Source organism: Acomys minous, assembly GCF_964271855.1.
Source record: "Acomys minous genome assembly, chromosome: 1".
NCBI classification, from domain to species: Eukaryota; Metazoa; Chordata; class Mammalia; order Rodentia; family Muridae; genus Acomys; species Acomys minous.
This window is the reverse complement of record NC_140483.1, coordinates 4,662,128-4,687,018: the sequence shown is the minus strand read 5'-3', so window position 1 is coordinate 4,687,018 and position 24,891 is coordinate 4,662,128. Positions and strand designations below refer to the sequence as shown.

General features: G+C 48.2%; 1 protein-coding gene across 3 annotated transcripts in view; it reads right to left on the bottom strand.

Moving 5' to 3' along the window:
- The window catches only part of RPS6KC1 (ribosomal protein S6 kinase C1), a 137,379-nt gene that overhangs the window by 88,382 nt on the left and 24,106 nt on the right, over positions 1–24,891 (bottom strand). For all 3 annotated transcript variants that reach the window (XM_084788482.1, XM_084788481.1, XM_084788483.1), the window contains 3 exons: positions 19,085–19,200; positions 17,172–17,265; positions 6,814–7,173 (listed from right to left, as the gene is read on the bottom strand). In XM_084788482.1, the coding sequence (XP_084644608.1) occupies positions 6,814–7,173; positions 17,172–17,265; positions 19,085–19,200 (570 nt within the window). The remainder of the gene's footprint in view (positions 1–6,813; positions 7,174–17,171; positions 17,266–19,084; positions 19,201–24,891) is intronic.

Genomic DNA, 24,891 nt, shown 5'->3' with positions numbered 1-24,891 from the left:
CAGGACGAAAACAAGTGAGACCCTGGAGGGACTTGGTGGCACCTGCAAGGCTGAACTCCTCCCATAGGAAGATGGAGCTCCCCCAAGGCCAGGATGAGCCAAGGCCGCCTGCTTTCTGAACAAGTCTCTGCACCTTGTGGGGCTTGGGAGCGCAGCCAGAGCACAAGGCAAGAGCAAGAGTGTGACCCACCAGACAGAAAGGAAGACCCGCTTTCCTCACAAACAGTGCATCATATTCTGTGTGTGTGTGTGTGTGTGTGTGTGTGTGTGTGTGTGTGTGTGTGTGTGTTTATGCCAAACAATCCACAGCAGAACAACCAGATGTAATTCAACAAGGTGCTGAGCAGATCAACACACAGAACCCAACTGAACCACACCCACCACCAACGACCCCACCAAGAACACTTGGACTCCATTTATAAGAAGGGCACCCCAACGTCTAACATTCCCATGAAGAGCCTCCATCCAGATGTACAAGCTCCTCACTGCAAAGAGCAAGACCCTGCAGAGAGAAGAGAAGGAGCAAGGCAGAGGAAGCCTCCCAGTCCATAGTGATGAGGAACTGTCAAGAAAGGACAGCCGCAGAATTCACTTACAGAACCTAAGCAACTCTATCAAAACACAAACTGTCTTTATTATAGAAATGCAAAATATCTAAGTTTATAGGAGCTACAAGGTCCCCCAGAATCTAAATTACACCCAAAAAGGAGAAAATTCTCAAAGAGGTTCATAAATAAAAAGCCAAGGAGCCATTGAATTATGCTGTCTCAAAACAAAGACAAGCATGGTGTTACACACCTATGATGCCAGCATTCACATGGCAGAAACAGCAGGATCACAAGTTCAAGGCCAGCCTGCTCATCATAGTAATTTCTAGGCCAACAAAGATCTGTATCAAAAAACAAAACCCGGGGCTGGATAGACAGAGAGTTAGGTGGTTTGAAGGCATGCTATGATAGTATGAGGGTCAGGGTTCAGAACCCCACGTGCACATAAAGCTAGAGGCAAAGGCACTCATGTGCAATCCCAGCACACCAACAGGGAAACAGGAGTGGAGGTAAGGAGCTGGGCAGCAGCCTCAAATCCACAGCGGTAAGCTGGAGGGAGGTGAGGACCAGCGCACACAATAGACAACAGCACACCAGCTTTTTACGTGCTGCCCTTCTGCTCAGCATACATTGTACTGATGTGAGTGGCACGTAGAGCGGACTAGAAAATATGCCCATGATATGATGCTATTAGCACTAGACGGTTAAAGTGACGCTTTCCGTTTCTAAGATGTAATAATAACATCTAATGCCTTGCTTCCTTCCATCAACCCCACATCTTCCTGCCTGTCCTGTCTGTCTGTCCATTGTAAGCATGGTGGTCTACAGGCTTTCCAAATATGTGAACAAGTCTCATTCAAGGGAAGCACCTATGAATGGACGGCTGAGGGCAGAGGGAGGCCCATCAGCAAAGCCTAGGCCTGTCCTAAAACCAGTCTTTCACACAAGGCTTAACTAGAGCCTACCTGGCAACTCAACAGTCACCCATATGAGCTCACAGGTCCTTCCAGGAAGAAGAGCCAGAGCCGAGGAGAAACAGGATGGTGCAGTGCTGATACAGTCACAGTCTGGGGCGGACTAGCAAAGTGCTATGTGCACATCCCCTGGGCTGGTGTGCACTGTGGGAAGGCTGGGTATTGCTACTAGAGTCTGTGCCTGAATGAAAATGGCTGAAAGTTACTTGTGTCCCTAAGCTGAGTCATAACATCTGAACTAGCTGCACTGAAGAAAAATATCAACAGAATTTCCAAAGATAAAACACATATCAACAGTAACTCTCTTCATTATAAATCTTTTCCATAAAGTGTACTGGAGACATCAAGGGAAAGGGAAGCAAAGGGGAGAAGAGAGGGGAGGGAAAGGAGGGAAGGGAAAGGGGAGGGGAGAGGAGAGGAAGGGAGGGGAGAGGAGGGGAGGGAGAGGGGAGGGGAGAGGAAGAGAGAGGAGAGGAGGGGAGAGAGAGGGGAGGGGAGAGGAGAAGAGGGAAAGGGGAGGGGAGAGGAGGGGCGAGAGGCGAGGGGAGGGGGGAGGGAGAGGGGAGGGGAGAGGAGGGGGCAGAGAGAATAGGAGGAAAAGGAGGAGTGGAGAATGGAGGAAAGAAGGGTAGATGGGACAACTGTGGCATTGTCACCAAGTCCCTGAAAACAGGTATGTCTGGACAGCAAATTCCTCAAACCCTCCATGAGATGTACACCACACCACAGACACGCATAATTTACTTCACTGTCTCCATACATGTACATATATGTAAACAATGTCTGCAGGATGATCACCTGGGCGGACAGAGCTGGAAAGAACAAGGGATAAGAGATGGAAAAGGAATGAATGTGCAATAACAAGTTCAGAAGGCGACCCCGAGGAGCTTGCTGTTTCCAGATCACAAAGCTCATGTGATCAGGAAAGAAGAGGGTGAGAGGAGCCACTTTCACATAGTTCACAGCCTCATAGCCCCTGACCAACAGCAGCCAACCAACTCCACCTGGACCTCACTTGAGGTCACCTCAGAAGGAGTCAACACAGACTCTGGCAACCAGGACACACCAGGAGAAGGCAGCAAGGTCAGCTCTGTAAATGTCAGGACCACAGGTGGGTACAGCACTCATGCCTGTCATCTGGCAGACTCCTGCTTTAAAGAATCACTTTGCTAAGTAAGTGCCAAGCATTTGGGGTCACTGTATCAAATATTTGCACCCTCTACATTTCAGCGTCCCTAGACAACACCCAGTACGGCTAGCTAGAATTCAGCTGTAGCTTTCCTAAAAATTAAAAATAACATAAGAATATAGCTTGTGCTGCGACAGGCATTTAACACATGACAGGCTGAGGAGGAGGAGGAGGAGGAGAAGAAGGAGGAGGAGAAGGAGGATGCGTAGGCATTTCAGTGGTGCCTTTTGTCACTTTCTGCCATGCTGTATTGCTCTAACTCCCCCCTACAAGCCCAACCTAAAGACACAGTGAAACCTGGAAGGATCGTATGGAACTCAGGGTTAGGGCCTGTTCTCCTCAGAGGTTCAAGTTTATTCCTGCAACTTTGACTTTCGGGTTTTCTTTTTAAATCCATAGCAACCTGAGTCTAGAAAACACTAGTTCCCTTCTTGTAAGAACCGTCTCCAGTCAAGTCCGGTTCACAGAGGGCAAAGGTCCCTAGCAAGCACTTACTGCAAATGGGCAGAAGCCTGCGGCCATTGTGCTTGCAGTGAAAATGCCACTTCATAAGAAAAGTACTGGCATTTCCACCAGCTCTACCACAGTCTGGCATGCTCCAATTTTATGAAGAGACACTCGGTAAAGAAGCAAGTTCTTCCAACCCCTAAGAACCACAGACAAAGTTCACTGGCTTCTCTCCAAAAGACTTCTCCCTGGGCTGCCAGAGGCCCAGCGACAACCACCATACAGCACGCAGGCCCAGACCTAGGCCGTGAGAACATCGCCACAGGAAGAGCTAAGCCACCATTCTCCACTTGTGCCGCAACTCCAACGGCACTTCAGTGGCAGTTCCGTCAGGCCAGAATTAACTCCCAAGAAAGCGTCATTCCTGAGCACTAATGTCAAACCAAGCACAAGTTGGAGACCTATTCAGCAAACTAGGGGACAATGCTCACAGGTCTGCAGGGTGGCAAACACTGTCCTTCTGCAGAGTCCTGGGACTGCGCACACTGCTTTGATGTCACACTTAACATACCATCACACGCAAAACTGCATGGACCGAAGCACTTATCCTTTATAAAGATCAGAATTCCATAGATGGGAGCTGAGTGAAAAAAAGAAAACAAACACTAGAATCTGGTAATTGTGGTGTCTGAATAAAGGCATTGTGAGGTGAGTAAACAACAAAACACTGCAGCAGTAAGTCAGTTGCTTGCTTTCTGGATGGCCCACTAACAATGACACCCCATCAGGAGCAGGCAGGAGCCTGTGGCTTCAGACAGACACATGGAAAGACAGAGAGCTTAAACAGCTCACTGGACTTGAGACAGAAGCTCAGAGAGCTGCATAGAGCTCACAGGAAAAGCATCGCTGCTCAGAGCTGCGTAGAGCTCACAGGAGAAGCATCGCTGCTCAGAGCTGCGTAGAGCTCACAGGAGAAGCATCGCCACTGTAATCAGCGTTTATACTTCTCACTGTGAAGTGACAGTTTTTATTTTTCTGGTGCCATCAAGTGGCAACATTATGAAGTGTCCCGATTAAGTACAAACAACATTTAGACAGAAAGATGTCACAAATATGTGGCTCACCTCGCTAATTAAGTAACAATAATGTTTTAGCAAACTAGTAAATTACATGTGGGAAAAAGGAGGAAGAAAAGAGCAGATATTCAGTAACTTGTCCCACTGTGAACCCCAATCCAAGACGACAGGGAAAAGACCAGAAATGAAGAGGCCTCCAGAGTACTCTACACACAAACCCCAACACCCTTAAAACACCTAACGGCCCATCTGCCAATCAAAAGATGAAAACAGATTATTTCAGAGTTAGTTTCTCAATTTGAAATGCTAAAATTGCAGGTAAACTAAAACTTTTGAAACTGAAGTTTCTCAGACTGACTATGAGAATCAGCTATTTGAGCCTGCATGCCGTGGTCAAATGAATGCGTGCAGCAATATCAGCAAGGCCACGGTTACCAGCCAAAGAGGAAACACATCCCACTCCTTCGTTTCTGCATCTACAAATGTCAGCAGCTTTGTGACCCCAGCCTCTGAAACACACAGCAACGGTGCAACCCACACTCCATGTGGTTGCTAACGATGACAGTGAAGCACACTTCTCCCAAGACTCCACTAGTGCCGGGCGTGGTGGCGCAGCCTTTAATCCTAGCACTCAGGAGGCATAGGCAGGTGGATCGCTGTGAATTCTAGGCAGCCCGGTCTACAAAGTGAGTCTAGAACAGCCAAGGCTACACAGAGAAACCCTGTCTCGGAAAAAAAAAAAAACCCAACAAGAAGAGGATTTACTTAGGAGCAAATGCTTCAAGAGCAGAAATTGGGAGAAAAAGGAAGAACAAAGTCTTAGAAACTCAGAAGTAAATGAAAGAGAAATCAGTATTCACAGGACCCCTTTTTTGCAAAAGAGGAAACTCAGTCAAAACGCTAAATAAGAAGCAGTTAGGAGAGCCAGGCGTGGTGGCGCACGCCTTTAATCCCAGCACTCGGGAGGCAGAGGCGGGCGGATCGCTGTGAGTTCGAGGCCAGCCTGGACTACAAAGTGAGTCTAGGACAGCCAAGGCTACACAGAGAAACCTGTCTCGAAAAACCAAAAAGAAGAAGAAGAAGAAGAAGAAGAAGAAGAAGAAGAAGAAGAAGAAGAAGAAGAAGAAGCAGCAGCAGCAGCAGTTAGGAGACAAAGGAAGTCTCGGGGTGGAGAGGCGCTCAGCAGCAGCACACACCGCCCTTCCAGAGGGTCGGAGCTAGCCAACTGTTCAGAGCCACCTGTGACTCCCGCTCCACGGGCACGTACACGCACACACATGCCTGCACTCCTCCCATAACTAAAGTCAAAGTAAAAAGCTATGTTCGTACATGTACAGAGCCCTAAGGGGTCACGTGGAGGACCTGGGGCACTAGGTAACCAACAAGGGAGAAATGAAGGCTAAAAAGGAGGGTCCGGGGCTGAAGAGACGGCTCAGAGGGTAAAAGCCCTGTCTGCTCTTCCAGAGGATCTGGGTTCAGCTCCCAACACCCATATGGCAGCTAACACTGTCTGTAATCCCAGGTTCAGGGGACCAGATGCATCTTTTGACTTCCCAGGGCAACAGGCTCTCACATGGTGTTTACATACATAGACACACACACGGGCAAAGCACTCATACACATCAAATAAATAAATCTACAAGTGTTTTTAAGAAGAAATTGAGTAAAAGTGCTTGATAGAGCCAGATGCAGTGGCGCATGCCTGTAATCCCAGCACTGAGGGAGGCAGAGGCAGGTAGAGCTCTGTGAGTTCAAGGCCAGCCTGATCTACAAAGCAAGTCCAGGACAGCCAATGTTATTACACAGAGAAACCCTGTCTCAAAAAACAAAAACAAAAACAAGAAGTACTCGATAAGAAGATAAGAAAGCAGTTTAGAAACACATTTACATACACACTCTAGAAAGAGGGTAGAAGGTTCTAGTCTAACAGGACACCAGGGGGACTGAGGGAAATATTGAAGCAAAGTGTCAGTAGATAAGAAGCACCAACAGGGGAAAGGCACAGACCTGCAGCAGCCACGACCTTCTCACAGCCCACTGAAGAACATCATGTCAGCCTTTGATTACTACCTCCTGTCCAAGAGATCACGTCACTAACTATGGGCATCTTATTCTGCCCTTGTGATGTAAAAAGTAAGTACAAAAGTAAAACCTGGTGCTTTTAAAAAAAACAAAAACAAAAAGATGTACTTAGAAACACTTCATTATGCTCAGCTCAGCGTGTTCTGTCGCTTGCGTTAACTAGGTGAAGATGACGGTCACCTCTGCTAACAGAGCGGAGTGCTGGACAAGCAGAGGGCCCCCGCCCCCTGCCACTGTCTAAGTCATGGACAGTCCCCAGGAGCACTCTCGGTGAGCACCGTGGTCGTCAGGAGAAAGACTGCCATGCACACAGCACGTATGGGGACACTGCTCTTTGAAATGGTCCACTTTTATAAATGGCTGAGTGTCAAGCACCTGAGATGATGTCACCGATGTGGTTTCTCATTTCCCTTTGGGCACAGAACACAGAGCTGTCAGGCACAGTACAGACTCCTCACACTGCACCAGCCGTGCCAGGACTGTGCGCACAGCCGTACCTTGCACGCCTTCCAGGAGCAGGTCGACGCCCCTCCTGTAAAAGTCGGAAGCAGCTTCATAGTCGTCCTCCTCCTCCTTCCTCAGGGCCAGCTTGATAAGCTCCCCTGCCTTCACCAGGTAGTCTCTCCTGCCCAGCCGGGGCTTCAAGCTGCTGGGGAAGAGGCTGCGGCTTTCCCGGTCTTCTGCTTTACCTGGCTCACTGTCAGGAGCAACAGCCCCTCCTGCCGAGGAATCCGCAGACAGACTTAGACCAAAAGTTCTACTGGGAGAACCCTGACGGGAAGCCATTCCATCATCTGCCTCGGCAAGAGAGTCCGCATCAACAGTGAGGGACAGGAGGTCACTGTCACTGGAGAAACCTGAAATAGGGAAGACAGCAGTCAACATGAGACGAGCAGTAGCCACAGGGGGACAGGTTACACAAACTGTCATGCTCCCCTAACCAGCTCAGCTAGGGCAGCTGTGGCCTGCTGGTGACAGGCAGCATCTAGCAGATTGTTTCAGCTTAGCTCATCTGATTTTGATGGTCAGTAAGTCATGGCCCTCTGTCTGTAACTCGTGGCCATCTATCTGTAACTTGTAGCCATCTGTCTGCAACTCAGGACCATCTCTCTGTAACTCATGGTTGTAATAAATTTTTTAGAGTCTGGTGTCACATGGCCTGAGCAAGGAACAAGCCTAAGATGACCCATAATCTGGTGCCGCATAGCCTGGTCAGGGAGCAAGCCTGAGGTGACCCCACAGTCAGGGACCTGGATGGGGAGCAAGCCTGATGCCACGTAGGCCCAAGGCCATGTACGACATGACATGATCGGGGTAAAGCACTCCTGAGACAAGCTCAGAGCCCCAGAGGGGTGTACAAAGGCCAGGGGCAGATACGAAGGGACAGGGAGATGAGTAAGATTGGGGTGCATGATGTGAAATTAACAAAGAATCAATACAAAGTTAAATAATTATAAATATATATATAAATCTTATAAATTAAAACTATTACACATTAACATATTTTATAAAATAACTACATTTGTCAAAACAAAAAATATTCATTGGGAGAAATGGCAATCTTTGGTACCTTACAAGTCTTGTTATCTTGTTCTCTGAAGCACAGCTCTAGGAACTACTTGTTTTTACCCCTTGTGGTTGAAAGATGTGAAGAAAAGGAAAGTGCTGTAAGATACTGTGACTGCTGTTTTCCCTGTTTATCATTACTTTGGTGGTGAGGTTGCACAAAACCCATAGCACGTGTATGAAGTCAGAGGACAATTTTCTGGAGTCAGTTCTTTCCTTCCACCATGTGGAACCTGGGAATCGAACTCATGTCATCGGGCTTGGCAGCAAACACCTTAACCTGCGGAGCCATCTTGTCACACTCCTGTCTGTCTACACGAAACCAAAGCTCCACGGTGCCACGCTCTTAAAACTGGTGGCAACATGGAATACATAAAATCCAAACAATGAAGTTTGTAGAATTCACTACATTTAAATCAGTTGGTCTGTCCTGACTAATCTTTACTTGTGCTGTGTATAGCCTAACAAATCAAGGATTTTAAATGTCAGTTCCCTGGGTGCCACAGACTTTCCAAATATCAACCTCCTGTTTCACTATTATGGTTTTTTAAAAAAAACACATTGGGAACCTGCCAAGTTCAAAGGGACAAAAGCCCTAACTTGAGGAGGAAAGCTGTTTTGTTATGAGCTGTTTTCCTTGAAGAGTCATCTCATTTCATGTCAAGGAAAAAAAAGTACCAAACACACAAGTGTGATGACAGCTGTCAGTCTGCTACTGATTCAAGCAAAATGGCCCCATGAGCAAACAGCGCCTCAGCCCAGCCCCACTACTCACGGGTGACTTCCCTTGTACAGCACAGTGACTTAGCAGAGTGCAGTGTGCTTCCGAGTGTGCTAGGCTGTGTGTGGCAACAGGAACACTTGTGACCGTTGTCTCCAAGCCCTCCAAGGAGACCATGCTGCTTGACCATCAGCACAATAACCAACCTCAGTTTGGTATCACTGTCCCCAACAGCTGGATCCTCACTGCTTTAGTCTGTGACATTCAGCACAAAGGTCAGCACAAAGGACAGAGAAATGTCCTAGGGGACTGCGCTACTAAGATGGTGTCCACCTCGTGGGTCCCTGGAGACCTCAGGAGCGTGCGCACGTGTACACACACACACACACACACACACACACACACACACCTCAAATCTGGAGATCTGCACTGCTATTTCTGTTTGCTCTGATTTGATGGGGTGTGGGTTGTTCTTTGTTTTGTTTTTTGATGATGCCAGGAATCAAACTCAGGGGCCTCACACATGCTACAGGAGCATGGACCACTGACTACATCTCCAGGCAAGTACCACCACTGACTAGTAAGTGTCAAGGCTCTCAGAAAAAGGCATGTAAAAGAAAGGTACTTTCACAGGAAACAACACTAAGAATTCTAAAATCAGGGACCAGCAAACTCCTTGTCTATGAAGAGCCAGAGAGTAAATACTTCAGGCCTGTTGTAACTACTCAACTCCGCGCTGCGCACGCTGGGCAGGGAGCACGGCTGGACGGCAGTAAGACTTCAGTTGTACATGCTGAAACTTTTAACTGCATGTAACATCACATCAAAAACTGATATTCTTGGTGGTTTTTCAACCATTTAAAACTGCAAAACACATTCTTAGTTCAAGGCCACGGAAAACAGCTGTGGAAGGGGCAAGTGTGGCTCATCGACTATAACGTGGCGGCCTGTGGGAGCCTCCTCCCACCTATCAAGTAAGAGCAAAACTAAGAACAGGTGGCCAGCAGCTAAGCGCCATGCTCCAATCAGCTTTACACGAGAGCTGGCACTTTGTCAATACAGCCTTGTGTTCTTTTGTTCTTTTTTCCTTTCTTTCAAATTGTTAGGACCCCTATAGAATCTACCCTACTCCCCAAAAGGAGCAGGCTTCATTAAACCCATAGGCTCAGGTGATGCCGCTGAACTCTGGGGAACACAGGTCAGGTCTCGGCATTCCAGGCAAGCAGTTCCAGCCACACGGTGTCTGGCATATAGCATTTCACAGACAAAATCTTCCTACAACATCTAAAAGTTATTCACCCACTATTCTAAAAACTAATAAACTTTTTCAAAGTAATTTTAAATTAGTTTATGTGTGTGAATGCAAACTTATTAGTTTTAATGGTGCCATTATCTAACTACTGAATTGAAACTAATAAACAATTCAGCTTGAGGAAAATTCTACATACCCAGATAATTACAGAAGGAAAGAGCTGTGTCATGGAGCTTTTGGGCGTTCTCCAGTGCCTTTTCAACTTAAGCAGTGCTCCATCTGCCAGGCAGCCTCCTCACTAGAACCTCCACGTCCTCCACCTCATGGCTCACAGCCTCCTCACTAGAACCTCCACGTCCTCCACCTCATGGCTCACAGCCTCCTCACTACAACCTCCACGTCCTCCACCTCATGGCTCACAGCCTCCTCACTAGAACCTCCACGTCCTCCACCTCATGGCTCACAGCCTCCTCACTACAACCTCCACGTCCTCCACCTCATGGCTCACAGCCTCCTCACTGGAACTGTTTCATGCTATGCCTGATTTTACTTTCCCAAGAGGACCAGAAAGCAAGCAGGTAATTTACATACGCTGTTTCTTGGCTTTTGACCTCAAAAATCTAAGACCACAGTTATACTTCCTCCTGGTTTTACAACTGTATTTTATCAGCAAAAGTAACCAAAATCAGATCATGCTTATGCTAGAAGTCATGGACGGGACCATGGACGGAGCTCAGTTGGCAGGTGCACTGCAGCTGGTAGAGCGCTTGCCTACCATGCATGGAGCTCAGTTGGCAGGTGCACTGCAGCTGGTAGAGCGCTTGCCTACCATGCATGGAGCTCAGGATTCCCAGTGTTACACAAACAGCCCTGGTGGGACACAGCTACTAAGGTCAACACTCAGGAAATGGAAGCAGAATGTTCAAAAGATCAAGGTCATCCACTGCTACAGAATGAGTTTGAGGCCAGCCGAGGCTACAAGAGACCCTATCTCAAACATACAAACAAACAAATCTGTCAAAGAACACACTGGGGAGACTTCCTAGTCAGTAAAGCACTTGCCATTCGACCTGAGTGTGACCCCAGTGTGGCTGGTCCACACTGAGGAGGTGGAGAAGGTGGGTGCATGGGACTCTGGCCTACCGGCAAGCTCCAGGCCAGCAAGAGACCCTATCTCAAAAAGCAAGGTAGATGGCACATGAGGAGCAACTTCAGAGGTTGTCCGCTGATCCCCACATCACGTGCACACTCGTACACTCCCACAAATGCCCACCCACCGGCACTTACAGCACACATGACTGACAGACCTCATCATCAAGGTCTTATCCTTTGTTTCAAGTTGAAAAGCTACTATCAACAGTTTAGACTGAAACTGTCCAGAAGCAGCAGGCTAGGAAACTTTAACTCAACCAAAACTAATAAAGGGAAACAAAAAGACTTCTTAGCTTTGGGGACAATCTAGAAAGCCCAAATACCACTTATTTCTTTGACCCAAAGATTAAGTAATTTCTAACAAAACAACCAGACACATGTGCTAAGAGGATGTCCTGAAAACATGTGGAGGGTAAACTCCCACAACGGAACGCCACAGTGAGCCCTGTAGGACGAGACGCTGCCAAGCCACTGAAGACCCAGTCACAGAAGAGTGTTAGTGCTGTCATTCATGACATGTGCAAACATGGACTGCAAACAAGTGAACGGCACAACTGACTTAAAACCCGGAAGAAGGCTGAAGAGATGTGTGAGCTCTGACAGCCTGCTCTCTGCAGGGCACGGCTTTGCGTGGGAAGGCACTCAGGCCAGCATGCGAAGACTCCAAAGGAGATGCTGCAATCACTGGAACGCAGGTTTGCTTGAGAGTGAAACTAAAGCCATCACTCAGAACATAACCCTAAATGGACTGCCCAGCAGCACAGCCAAGGGATTCTACCTCAGACCTGAGGCAGAATGGCTACCCAGGCAGAGCTGTGGATGGGGAGACCCACACCTTCCTTGCCTCAGTCCTGTGGAAACTGCACATTGACATGCCTGAGGAGCCTGACCCAGTCACAGCTCCCGGGTCAAGGGCTCACCAGCTTCCATGGGGACTGTTTCCCTCTTTCCTTATTGAAGCGATCTTTCAACTCCTTTCTCAAGGAAGTACTCTCCAACAAGTTGCTTAAAAAGAGAAGTTTTTTTAGCCCAGGGCTGGGGATTGAATGAGCCTCACACAGGCCAGGCAGACCCCCTCCACCCAGCCTCCCCCGTCAGGCCTCTCTGCCTCACACAGCCCTGAAACCTTTCCGCCTTGTAAGCTGCTAGTCTTTGGCACACTTTGGCACAGTGACTAAAAGCTGCTGGCATACTTTAGAAGATCTTTCACCACTAAATAATGAACCTCAAGCTCCACCCATCCCCCCAATCATTAGGAGATCAAAACTAGGAGCTCATACATAGCAGGTAAGTTCTGAACCACTGAGCCAAAATCCCAGACTTCATTCTTGTTTATGTGTGTGTGTGTGTGTGTGTGCGTGCGTGCGTGCGTGCATGCGTGTATAGGTGCGCACATGTATCTGTACATATAGATACAGAAATACACATGTAAATGTGCATACATATAAGTGACTATATAGACATTATATATATATATATATACACACACCAGTGTATATGTGCACACATATAAATGTATACAGCTATGATGTATAAAAACACAAGTGTATACGTGTGCACACAGGCAGATGTAAAAAGAGACGACATGTAAATAGTCAATACCTTCTTTACTCATCTTACACTTGAGTACATCTGCTAGACGTAGCTTTTGCTTAGCAACTCGATATGGTCCTACAACTCATCTAAAGCTACATCTGAACATCACATGTGGTGGAGCCTGTGAATAAGACAGCACAGGGAGCGCCAACACACTACAGGCTGTGTCTCACTAAGGAGGAAGAGCAATGGGTAGGGCGGGACAGCCACGGGTACCGGATTCAACAGTATCTGTCGAAGTCCACCCACTTCACAGGGACCCTTTTAGGACATCCCCACAGCAGCAGGCGCACTGCCACCAACACCATCACTCAACCCTACACCTCTTTTGCAAGTGATACAAGGGAAAGTCAAAGGTTCCATGAGAGTCTCCTGCCTCTGGGTATGGATCACAGAGATTCCGGTCTCCGTGCTATTAGAGGGCCCCAGGTGACTTGTTAAAAAGCAGCTACAGACACAAGGGGTTTATTTAGCATCCCAGTCCACCTACCTGCCCTCACCTCTGGGCTTTGAACTGCTCAGAGTCAGGCAGTACAGCGGGATCTGCCTAGGACACCATCTCTGAAAGACAGGCCTGGGGGAAAGGTTGAGCTGCCACACACAGAAGCTTTATACTATGAGCCATCAGAACCCCGCATTTGAAGACCATCTGCACAAAGAGACCGGTCTCCTTTGACAACAGGTGGCCTCTCAGGGGTGACTATATAGTAACACGTGGCCTCGTTACTATTAGCTCATCACTTCCACTCAACGCTGCGGTTCAAACACTGCCATAGTCAACCAAAGGAAGCTTCTACTTGTCCCAGGAGCGATCACTCCTGCTTCATGCACAAAAAAAGCACCTAGCACCAAGATGACCCGGAGGCGGATGACACGCAGATCAGATGGAATCTGACATGACTCCATCAAGAAAGAAGCCCTTTGTGGAGGAGGGCTCCTGCGGCCCCACCCCTGCTTGTGGAGGAGGGGCTCCCGCGGCCCCACCCCTGCTTGTGGAGCATATGGCAGTTAGTGGCTGCTAGGAGAGCAGTCATCTGCCCTCAGTAGTGTAGCCATGGAAAGACACCTACGCTTCAGTTAACAGCCCCACCCCCACACGCTGCAGCAGCCCTAACTAAGCTCAGGGGGTGGGGGGGAGGGGCAGGGGGCACCTGTGAGGGAGAAGAGAGAAGGGGGGGTCTAGAAAGAGTAAGGAAGGATGGGGGGGGGATACATGGTATGCATATATGAAATTGCCAAAGAATACCTTTTATGTTTTGGTTGGTTTTGGTTTTTGGTTTTTCAAGACAGGGTTTCTCTGTGTAGCCCTGGCTGTCGTGAAACTCTCTTTTTAGACCAGGCTGGCCTGGAACCCACCCAGATCCACCTGCCTCTGCTTCCCAAGTGCTGAGATTAAAGGTGTGTGCCACCACATCCAGAAAAGACTACGTGTCTTAAAAGAAAGAAAAAAGTGGGTCCTTGTAAATATGCCTAAAGAAAAATCCCTAAATGTGGAGTTGTGTGCTAGTCACAGTCTGGTGCTCAACGACTCAGTGTCAGCTGGCAACAGCTATCTGCCGAGAAGAACCAGCTCTTGGCAGCTCCTAGCTAATAACATGCCTGTGCTTCACCCTTGACAAACGAGAGTCCCAGAGTCCCAGAGGCTCTGCCTAGGACCAGAGCGGGCTGCAAAAGCCTGTGCTGAGCCAGTGCAGCCCAACAGACGCACGGTGAAGAGCTGAGGGTGTCAGTGCAGCCCAGCAGACACACAGGGAAGAGCTGAGGGTGTCAGTGCAGCCCAGCAGACACACGGGGAAGAGCTGAGGGTGTCAGTGCAGCCCAGCAGACACACGGGGAAGAGCTGAGGGTGTCAGTGTAGCCCAGCAGACACACTGTTGTTCCACTGCCCATCTTGTTCTGTGAGCTCCAGGTTTCAACTCTGTTACCTTACACGCACGCGGGCACACACACACACACACACACACACACGTACGCACATATGTGTGTAAGTGGACATGCTATATCTGTGCAGGTCCCTCTGAGGCCAGAGTAAGGCATGGAATCCCCTAGAGCTGGAGCTACAAGAGGCTGTGAGGCCTTCCAAGAAGGATTCTGGGAACTGACCTCTGCAGATGCTGAGCCATCTTTCCAGACCACCCTGAACTTTCTACACCAAACCTGTGCTCATCCCTTCACAGCAAGCCAGAGCCCAGGGAGTTATCAGAAACCTGGTGGACATACAGCTTGACAACTGCCAAACTCCACAGGTTAATGGAAAAGGAAAGCATCTGGGTAGCATCTGATGTCCCTTCTAATCCAAAACCCAAGGGACCAAAAAGAAATCATGAACTTTTTATTTGGCCTACCCTGCCACTGAGTCCCAAGTATCCAGTGTTCCCTGCAACAGCCCTGGAGCCTCAAGAGTCAATGCTCACTCTTTGTGCCTTCTCTACTGCAGGCAACATGCACACACTGGCACAGTCACACGTGTGCTGGCCTTTGTTGTTTATTTGTTGGGTTTTCATTGGTTTGCTTTTTTGAGAGGGGAACTCTGAAGTTAAGAGTTAAGGCTAGCCTTAAACTCACTATACAGCTGAGCTTGGCCTTCAATTCCTAACCCTCCTGCCTCCATCTCCCAAGTGCTGGTAATCCAGATGTGCAACACCTGCCCTGTTCAATTGTGCTCATCTTGAGAAAAATTCCCTATTTAAGATTTACCACTGAAGAAATTTTAATTAGTCAGGGGAAGTGAATAACTAAGTAAGCACTTAAGAACAAAACGTGTAACTCCTTCAAGCTGAAGGACCCCATTAAACACAGGGGGAGAGGGGAGAGGAGGAGGAGGAGGAAGAGGAGGAAGAGGAGCCTAGCCCTTAGATTTGAGTTCCCACGGCGCCACCTTGTGGATATTTGTAGAATAAAAATCCTACTACAAATCTAAACTGCTTTTAGTTGGACTTTCTATGTTGTCATTATTTACTACACTGCACACTGCAGTCTTTAACTTAATTATTAATTAAAAAAACAACTGAAGGATATTCATATTTAAAATGACTCTGACTCGAAGCACAAACCTTTAATTCACTAAATAAAAACAACACAAAGAAAAAAATACAAAACAAAGGTTTTTTTTTTAATCCTCCAAGTACTTTCATGTACCTAAGTGCATGTTTGTGTGTGTGAGCATGGACACAGGTGACACAGCATGCCTGTGGTCAGAGGACAACCCTGAGGGTCAGCCTCAGCTTCCACCTTGTTTGCACCACCCCACACACTGAGCTGGCTGGCCTGCAAGCTTCTTAGCACAGGAACGGTGGGACCGCTCATGTGGGCTCTCCAGATCTGAACTCAGAGCTTCATGCGTGAGTGGCAAGCACTTTCTCCACAGAGGTCTTAGCCCAGCCTTACGGAGGAGGGCTTTTTAGTCAAACTTAGGTAACTATGCACCTTCCCAGTTGTTCTTGTAAATAAGCATGGTGGCGCACACCTGTAATCCCAGCTCCCACTCTGGGAGGCAGAGGCAAACAGATCTCTGTGAGTTCGAGGCCAGCCTGGTCTACAAAGGGAGTCTAGGACAACCAAGGCTACACAGAGAAACCCTGTCTCGAAAAGGCAAAAAAAAAAAAAAAAAAAAAAGAGAGAAGGTGATACCAAAAGAAAAAGAGAGAGGGTGTACGTGTCTACTTGTTGTACCTGTGCCTGTGTATGTGCCTGTGTGTGCACATCAGGCCACAGGACAGACAAGAACTTGCTAGTTTTCCAACACCCAGATGAGAACATCCACAGCACATGGGACAGGGTGGCTGCAGGTGCCTGAGTACCGGGTGCACCCCACAAACTGAGTACCAAGGAGACCCCAAGTTCCCCTAGTGTCAACTCTGATGTCAGATCAAAGTGTGCTACTACTCTGTGAGTTACCTCTGACAACAGACATAGGCTATCTCAGGAAAGTCGGCCTGTTTTATTCATAAAGAGCTACACTGTCCCACATCCCTAAAACAACAATCCTTAGGAAATCCCAAAGCTGGAAGCTTGTACTAAAGTCTGCATGTAAGTTCAGTACAGCTTTGTAAAAACAAAGCCAAGATCACACTAGAGAGATTAAAACTACAGCGTGAGTGGGAAACACATCAAACACAGCAGCACTGCCATGCTCTTCCATTTCCGTGTGACAGGCTTCAACCATCAATAACGTGATCTGACATGCACTGTATACATAATGAATTTTAAAAATCTTTAAGTAAATAAATAAATAAAGCTGGTCTTGAAATGGGCTAGGGGTCAGGTGCTGCTGGGTGTACTCCGGCAGGCACTCCCATGTTGAGGCCCACAGTCTGTGTGCCAAATGCCTACCTCATTGTAGCATTAGAGTTAAGCTGCCATGAATTGCGAGGTGAGCCAAAGAGCAAAGCTGCCAGTTCTACATGAGGCATCACCGAGCCGGCCCAGTGCCGATGTGTAGAGCCAGAGCAAGGACCTTAGACAAAGGAAGGCCCTTCCACTGCTTGTCCTCAGCCGTGTTACAGTGTAATGTGACTCACATCTTGCGTGACAGAAACCTTTGAGACACAAGAAAAGCAATCTCTTACCTTCGGTTCCACTCTCAAGAAAGGTGTCAGCCAAGGAATCTGGGTACGCTTCAGCAGGACCAATTAACTCAGAGCCATCGTTAATTATCCCACCCTGAAAAGGGCAGAGCAATTATGTTTTCTTGTCAATAAGAACACAAAAAATCAGTAATAAACATTCTTCTCAACCAAGCACTCACAAGGGCTGCTGTAGTTACTGCAGATTCAACCCTTCACCAAACATCAGTAAAGTACATCTGCCGTGGCTCAATTGTAAAGATGTACCACAGCCACGCTCAGGGGATGCACAGAGTGAACGACTCCCACCCACCTCTCTGCAAACCTACGCTGCTGGCTTGAAACTCAGTGGCAGTGCCTCTGCCTCCTGCATGCTGGGACCAAAGGTGTGTCCCATCATGCCCTGACACAATGTGGAAGCACGCTGTTTATGATCTGCCACAGAATCTAAGAGACCACACAACCAAAACAAAAACAAAAACAGACCCAGCAGCTACTCATCTCTCGGTATCCTTAGGGCCTGATCATTTTAACTAGTTGGGGCTCCTCAGAAAGCCACTGAATTTTATCAAACTGATATCAAGGGCATCCCAGGTGATCTGAGAAGTATTTACATGAGAAAGCCACCTGTGTACACTATAAAGCAATTTAAAGTCTCTTTAGTAAAGAGACATTTTTATTCTATCTTATATAGGGATTTGTGTGCCTGAATGTATGTGGCACAGGCGCAGCACAGGTGTGCAGTGACTACAGTCAGAAGAGAGGGTAAGATCCTCTGGATCTGGAGTCACAGGCAGTTGTGTACCACCTAAGATGAGTGTTAAGAACCAAACCCAGGCCCTCGGCAAGAACAGCAAGCACTCTACTGCTGAGAACATATATATCTTTTTTAAAACCTAACCAGGGTGTGGTGCTCATACCTACAAATGTAGCACTTAGGAGGCTAAGTCGGACGGACTGCTAGAAGTCGAAGTGAGTTTGGGCTACAGTGTGGAAGCCTGTTCCAAATTAATTAGCTAAAACTGAATCTCTGTGAGCTCACCACTTTACTCATGTATCCACACTTACAAATCCAGGCCTCAAAGCTACTGCTTCCTTTTGTCTACACAAGAGGAGAGGGCAGCCACCAGAGTGGGCAGTCAGGGTGCTCTGCAGGAACACTCCAATCACAGACAAGAAGGCATAATCTTGATGCGATGGCATCACTGAGATGCCGACTCCTTTGCTCTTTAATGCCCATCTTCCTTCTGTCAGCAGTTTTTTTTTATGCCAACCCTACAATCAAGATATCAAATCCCAGAGAAATGCAGACACTCACTCCTCTCCACCTGAAAGACTCACTTTGAGAGCTCATCACAACCTGTCAGCTGACAAAAGGATAGTATCCTCTTAGGGACGCAGGGAGCATTGCCCAGGACATGCTTATGCTAGGGGATCTGTCCGCTTAAAGCCACAGAATATGTGCTCTGACCACAAGAAAACAATTCTTAGGTGGGCAAGCCTTTGCACACCTGTAAGCTACATGGCACCCGGGAGGCTACAGAGGACCCAGGCACCTAAGGTTCGGAGTAAGATCCCGCCTCAGCAGGAGAAAACTGAGAACAAGACAATGAGGATGAAGAGAAGGAAAGAGAATATGACACAGACACAGAGGAAGGCAAGGACAGCAAAGGTGAAGATGACAAAGATGAAGAAAAAATGAAATTAGAAAACAGCAACAGAAGAGAGGCTTCAAAGTCCATGAATGGAAGCCTAGCACTTCCACACCAAACACAGAAGCTCTGCCAGACACCGGATGCAGCTGGGACTTCCACTTCTGAGTAAGAAACAAACTCAAAAGTGCCGAGCTTCCTCAGTCCTCTACGTGCCACGGGGAGGGCACTTGACGATGCAGACTTTCCAGACAGACTGCACACCTTGAAGAAGTCCTCCAGCTGCCTGCTGTTGTACAGGGCGGGGATGTTGGCGGAGAACTGCAGCAGGTCTTCTGCACACTGCCGTCGCTCTTCAATAACAGTCTTGTCAAATCGCCCTAGAATTCAATCAGAGTCAGCACTTAGGGACAGAATGACAGAGCTCGGTTTTGCGACAGCTTAGGCCCAGGGAGCAAAGCCACTGTAGCCACACTGCCCATCTGCAGTGCTTGTCACGTCAAAGCCGCACAATGCTGCTATGAGATGAAGCAGCAGTGTCACCTGATGAACAGAGCATCTCCAAACCCTGGTCCTGCCCACGTAAGAGACTCACTGTGTAAAAAGATGCCAACTGGAAACTAAAGAGGAAAGAGACTTTAAAGAATTCAATGCCCTCTTCTGGTAATATAACACTATAATTACTCATGTAGTTTTCCCTTCGCTACTTTCTTGTTTAGAGATGGAATTGTGAAAGCATCTGAACAGCAATAGGGTCAAAAACCTCAGCTTGAAGCAGAAAGCTTTTATGCTAAATTCTGTATGTGCTGCTGCTGGTGGCCCGTGATGGCCTGCTCATAAGAAAAGAAGTGCCCAGCACAGGCGTGCTCCGCCCCTCAAGAGGATGGGAACGTGGCTCCACACAAATGCTAATGATAGGTACAATTTGAGTGCTACTAAGAGATTTTTTTCCCAATGCAATTAATTCTATACAGCTCTCTCATTTGAACACAGTTGACATCTGTCACGGGCCTGCATCACACTGGCTGCCTTGCAACATTTTAAAATAGCAAACCAAGAGAACAGCATCTTCCCAGCCTGAAAGCACCTGACCGGTTCTACAAAGTATAAACAAAACACTAAGACAGACAGAAGGCATTCCTCGGGACCACGGACACTAAAACCCCTCGCTCTTGTCTCCTGCTTATGACAAAGTTGTGCTGTGGGGAGGAGGGGATGGAGCTAGACATACTTTAAAGCCAACTCCTGCACTCCTGGCTATCCAGCGTCCTGGACAAGGTGAGGCACATAGTGAAATACACTGACATGGGCCTGCCTTAAGGCTCCGGTGGCCAGCTACAGTGAGCCTGCAACAACACTCACTACACAGATCATCATGGTAGCAAATCTATTTTGGCTGTTGCCAATCAACGAAGACTGAAAACACCACACCCTTCGTAAAAATTGTCTTATGATGGAACATTTTTTTTTAATGTATACAGTGTTCTGTGTGTATGTACACCTGCATGCCAGAAGGGGGCACCAGATCTCATTATAGATGGTTGTGAGCCACCATATGATTGCTAGGAATTGAACTCAGGACCTCTGGAAGAGCAGTCAGTGCTGTTAACCTCTGAGCCATCTCTCCAGCCCATGGTAAAACATTCTTATAGAAGACCTTAACTGAGCACATTGAAAGAAAGACAGAAAGACAAAAAGACAGACTGAAGCCACAGCTCCCAGACTGTAGAGTCAGCAGTGTTACAGAACTCCACAAGTTCTTTCACTGCCCTCAAGAGCCCCGGACCTGCAGAGGCCAATGGCAGTGAGCTGCAGGGTCCCTTCCATCTGGAAGTCACTGGGTTTACTACAGAACAAGTCACCAGCTGCTATGCAAATAAAATGTTTTACCTAGGCCCTTGCTGGCCTACAACTCATTACGTAGACCAACCTAGCTTTGCACTAAAAAAAGATCTGCCTGTCTCTGCCTCTAGAGTGCTAAAACTAAAAGCCACAATGCCCGGCCTTTCATTTTCTTCCATAAGACTTTCCCACAACATGTGCCAGCCAAGACTGCCTCCTTCCCTGCCAGCCTGGACGTAGGTCCGACCACCTATCAACACAGAAGGCTTCCCTGAAACCCCACTGCAGGGGCTGCACACCCCCTCCCCCTGCTCCTCTCCTGCCAGGAAGGATGATAATGTGGACGGCAGAGAAGACAAACTAGGCACTGTGACTTCTGTGCACTGTGACACGTCCATCCCGGGTCACACCCAGACTTCCAAGCATGCAGAAGGAACCGGCTTCTTCTATTTTGTATAAAACTGTGCCACATGCAGCCATGCTGAAGGTGACACACATGCAGCCATGCTGTGATGACACACATGCAGCCATGCTGAGGATGACACACATGCAGCCGTGCTGTGATGACACACATGCAGCTGTGCTGAGGATGGCACACATGCAGCTGTGCTGAGGGTGACACACATGCAGCCATGCTGTGATGACACACATGCAGCCGTGCTGTGATGACCTACATGCAGCCGTGCTGTGATAACACACATGCAGCCATGCTGAGGATGACACACATGCAGCCGTGCTGTGATGACACACATGCAGCTGTGCTGAGGATGGCACACATGCAGCTGTGCTGAGGATGGCACACGTGCAGCCATGCTGAGGGTGACACATATGCAGCCATGCTGTGGTGACACACATGCAGCTGTGCTGAAGATGATACACATGCAGCCATGCTGAGGATGACACACATGCAGCTGTGCTGTGATGACACACATGCAGCTGTGCTGAGGGTAACACACATGCAGCCATGCTGAGGGTGACACATATGCAGCCATGCTGTGATGACACACATGCAGCTGTGCTGTGATGACACACATGCAGCCGTGCTGAGAATGACACACATGCAGCCATGCTGAGGATGGCACACATGCAGCCGTGCTGAGGATGACACACGTGCAGCCGTGCTGAGAATGACACACATGCAGCTGTGCTAAGGATGGCACACATGCAGCTGTGCTGAGAATGAGACATGATGCTAAATATGTTACTTATTCTCAGTTCCTATGCAACAAATAAAATCAGCTTTCTTGAGGACAACAACATGCCCTATGCATCATTTTATCTGAAAACAAAAATCTCCTAACTCCCCCAGGGACCACATGAAGCTGAGCTCAGCAACATGAGCTTCAAATCCCAACTCTGGGCAAGAGGACACAGGCAGCCTTCGAGCCTGTCGGCCAGCTAAGCTAGGTAAATCAGCAAGCCCAAGGTCAGTGGAAGAGCTTGTCTCAAAAGTAAAGTAGAGGGTGATAGAAAAATAAATAAATACATTTTTAAAATCGTGTGACAAGGAAAAGTGTGTAGCTCAATAGCAAAGCTACTGAGTCATAATTATGAGTCAAAAAGAACATATACAGGCCAGATGGGAAGGTCAGAAGTGGACAGCCCACTTCACAACACTGCACCAGTGTCCCTTTCATGGGTGTGAACAGGACTGTGGCCTTCAGAGAAATAACGGAAGGTCTGTTGAAATGTAGTGGTCTGGATGAGAACAGCCCCCATAGGCTGGTAGATTTAGATACTCGGTCATCAGGGAGTGGCACTATTTGAAAGGATTAGGTGGTGTGGCCTTGTTAGAGACAGTGCACTGGTGTCTGTGTGCCACCATGGCTGCCTGTGTGCCCCATGGCTGCCTGTGTGCACCATGCCTGCCTGTGTGCCACCATGGCTGCCTGTGTGCCACCATGGCTGCCTGTGTGCCACCATGCCTGCCTGTGTGCACCATGCCTGCCTGTGTGCACCATGCCTGCCTGTGTGCCACCATGGCTGCCTGTGTGCCACCATGCCTGCCTGTGTGCACCATGGCTGCCTGTGTGCCACCATGGCTGCCTGTGTGCACCATGGCTTCCTGTGTGCCACCATGGCTGCCTGTGTGCCACCATGGCTGCCTGTGTGCCACCATGGCTGCCTGTGTGCCACCATGGCTGCCTGTGTGCCACCATGGCTGCCTGTGTGCACCATGGCTGCCTGTGTGCCACCATGGCTGCCTGTGTACACCATGGCTGCCTGTGTGCCACCATGGCTGCCTGTGTGCCACCATGGCTGCCTGTGTGCCACCATGGCTCCCTGTGTGCACCATGGCTGCCTGTGTGCCACCATGCTTCCCACCATGATGATAATGGACTAAACCTCTGAAACTGGAAGCCAGCCCCAGTTAAATGCTTTTTTCTCATGCAAAAGTTGCTGTGGTCGATGGTGTCTCTTCACAGCAGCAGGACACTGGCTGAGGCAGTCCACAGGATACTTATTCTCAAAGTGTGGCTACAGACTACAGGGTGCCCTGTGGGCCAATCAACACGGCTAATCTTTTCTGTGGTAACACTATGGCAGTTGCTGCATTGCTCTCTGTGCTGACACTGTGCCAATGGTCTATACACAATGGCAGCAAAACCATGGCCCTCTTAGCAAGACACCAGGCCACAGTGCCAAACTTACTAATAATTATTTGCTTCTTTCTGTCACTTACTCATATTTTTTAAAATGGAAGTTTCACACACACACACATACACACACACACATACACACACACATACACACACACATACACACACACATACACACACATACACACATACATACACACACATACACACACATACACACACACATACACACACACACATACACACACATACACACACACACATACACACACACACATATACACACATACACATACACACACACACACACACACACACACATATACACACATATATATATACACATACATCCTCCATGAAGCAGGAGCCATTATTAAACTTATTAAATCTTGGCCCTTGAAAAACTCTCCTTTTAAAATTCCTTTTTAAAAAAATGCACTTAGTCAGACTTGGATGCCAGACAGACAGACATTCCTCAGAAGAAGAAGAGTGAGTCTAACACTTCCAGGAAAACCACCAACCATGCTGCTGGTGGTGAGAAAATTCTAGTAATGCATATGCTTGGGCTTGCCAGCTTCCTGGGACTTAAAATCTCTTTAGAGATCTCTGGCCACATAAACACTTGCTGGCATCCTCTAACCAAACAGGAACCATCTGCAAGACCTGCAAATCATGAGGCATCAAACCATTCCTCTTTTCTTAAGATTTCTTTTTACTTATGAGTGTTTGCCTGCATGCAAGTCTGTGCACCTCCTGAGTCCCTGGTGACCTTGGAGGGCAGACAAGGGCTGAACCGAACTGTAGTTACAAACGGGAGGGAACTGCCTTGTGGGTGGTGGGAACCACGCCAGGGGTCTATGAAAGAACAGCCAGTATTCTTAACTGTTCAGCCATCTCTCCAGCCCTAGCAAAGTATGTTTCAAGGCAACCAGAGGTAAGAAGTCCATTCACAAGACCAAGAACTTACCCTGTGCTCTGCAAGCTCCAGCTAACATAGACCCACAGCAGACAGTGTGGTGGCCTGCATCCCTAAACCATAAGCTAAAGCAAGAGCTCTGCAAGCTCCAGCTAACATAGACCCTCGGCAGACAATGTGGTGGCCTACATCCCTAAACTACGAGCTCAAACAAGTTCTTCATAAGCTGTTTCAATCACGTATCTCATCATAGAAAAGAGGAAATTAAGTCAGAAAACTGGGCCTGGGGGTGGGGCTGTGTGCTGCATGGCACAGGCCTTGGAAACTGGGGAAACGGAGTTGATAAGCAGAGCCTGGTGTGCCGTGAGCAAACCCAGTACCATTACAGCAGGACTCCCGCCAGCAGGAGGCTCAGGAAGAGCAGGGAAGAACTCTGTGGGAATTCGTCTGGGAGCCCTTTGTGTGCCACTCTGGCAAAGCCTTGAGCTGCATTCTCAAATATAAAGATAACCGAGTGATTTATCTGGTGGAGCTCTCCGGGCAGCCCAGCAGCCAGGCTGTGCGGGACACAACCTCATCACACTACAGTTAGCCAGGATTATAGTGAGGAAAGTGGAGAAGATGTGGAAAACAGCACACGTAAAGCATTATACTGCAAACAGAGCAACTGTAATTACAGATGCTAGTGCAACCACAGAGGCAGTACACAGGGG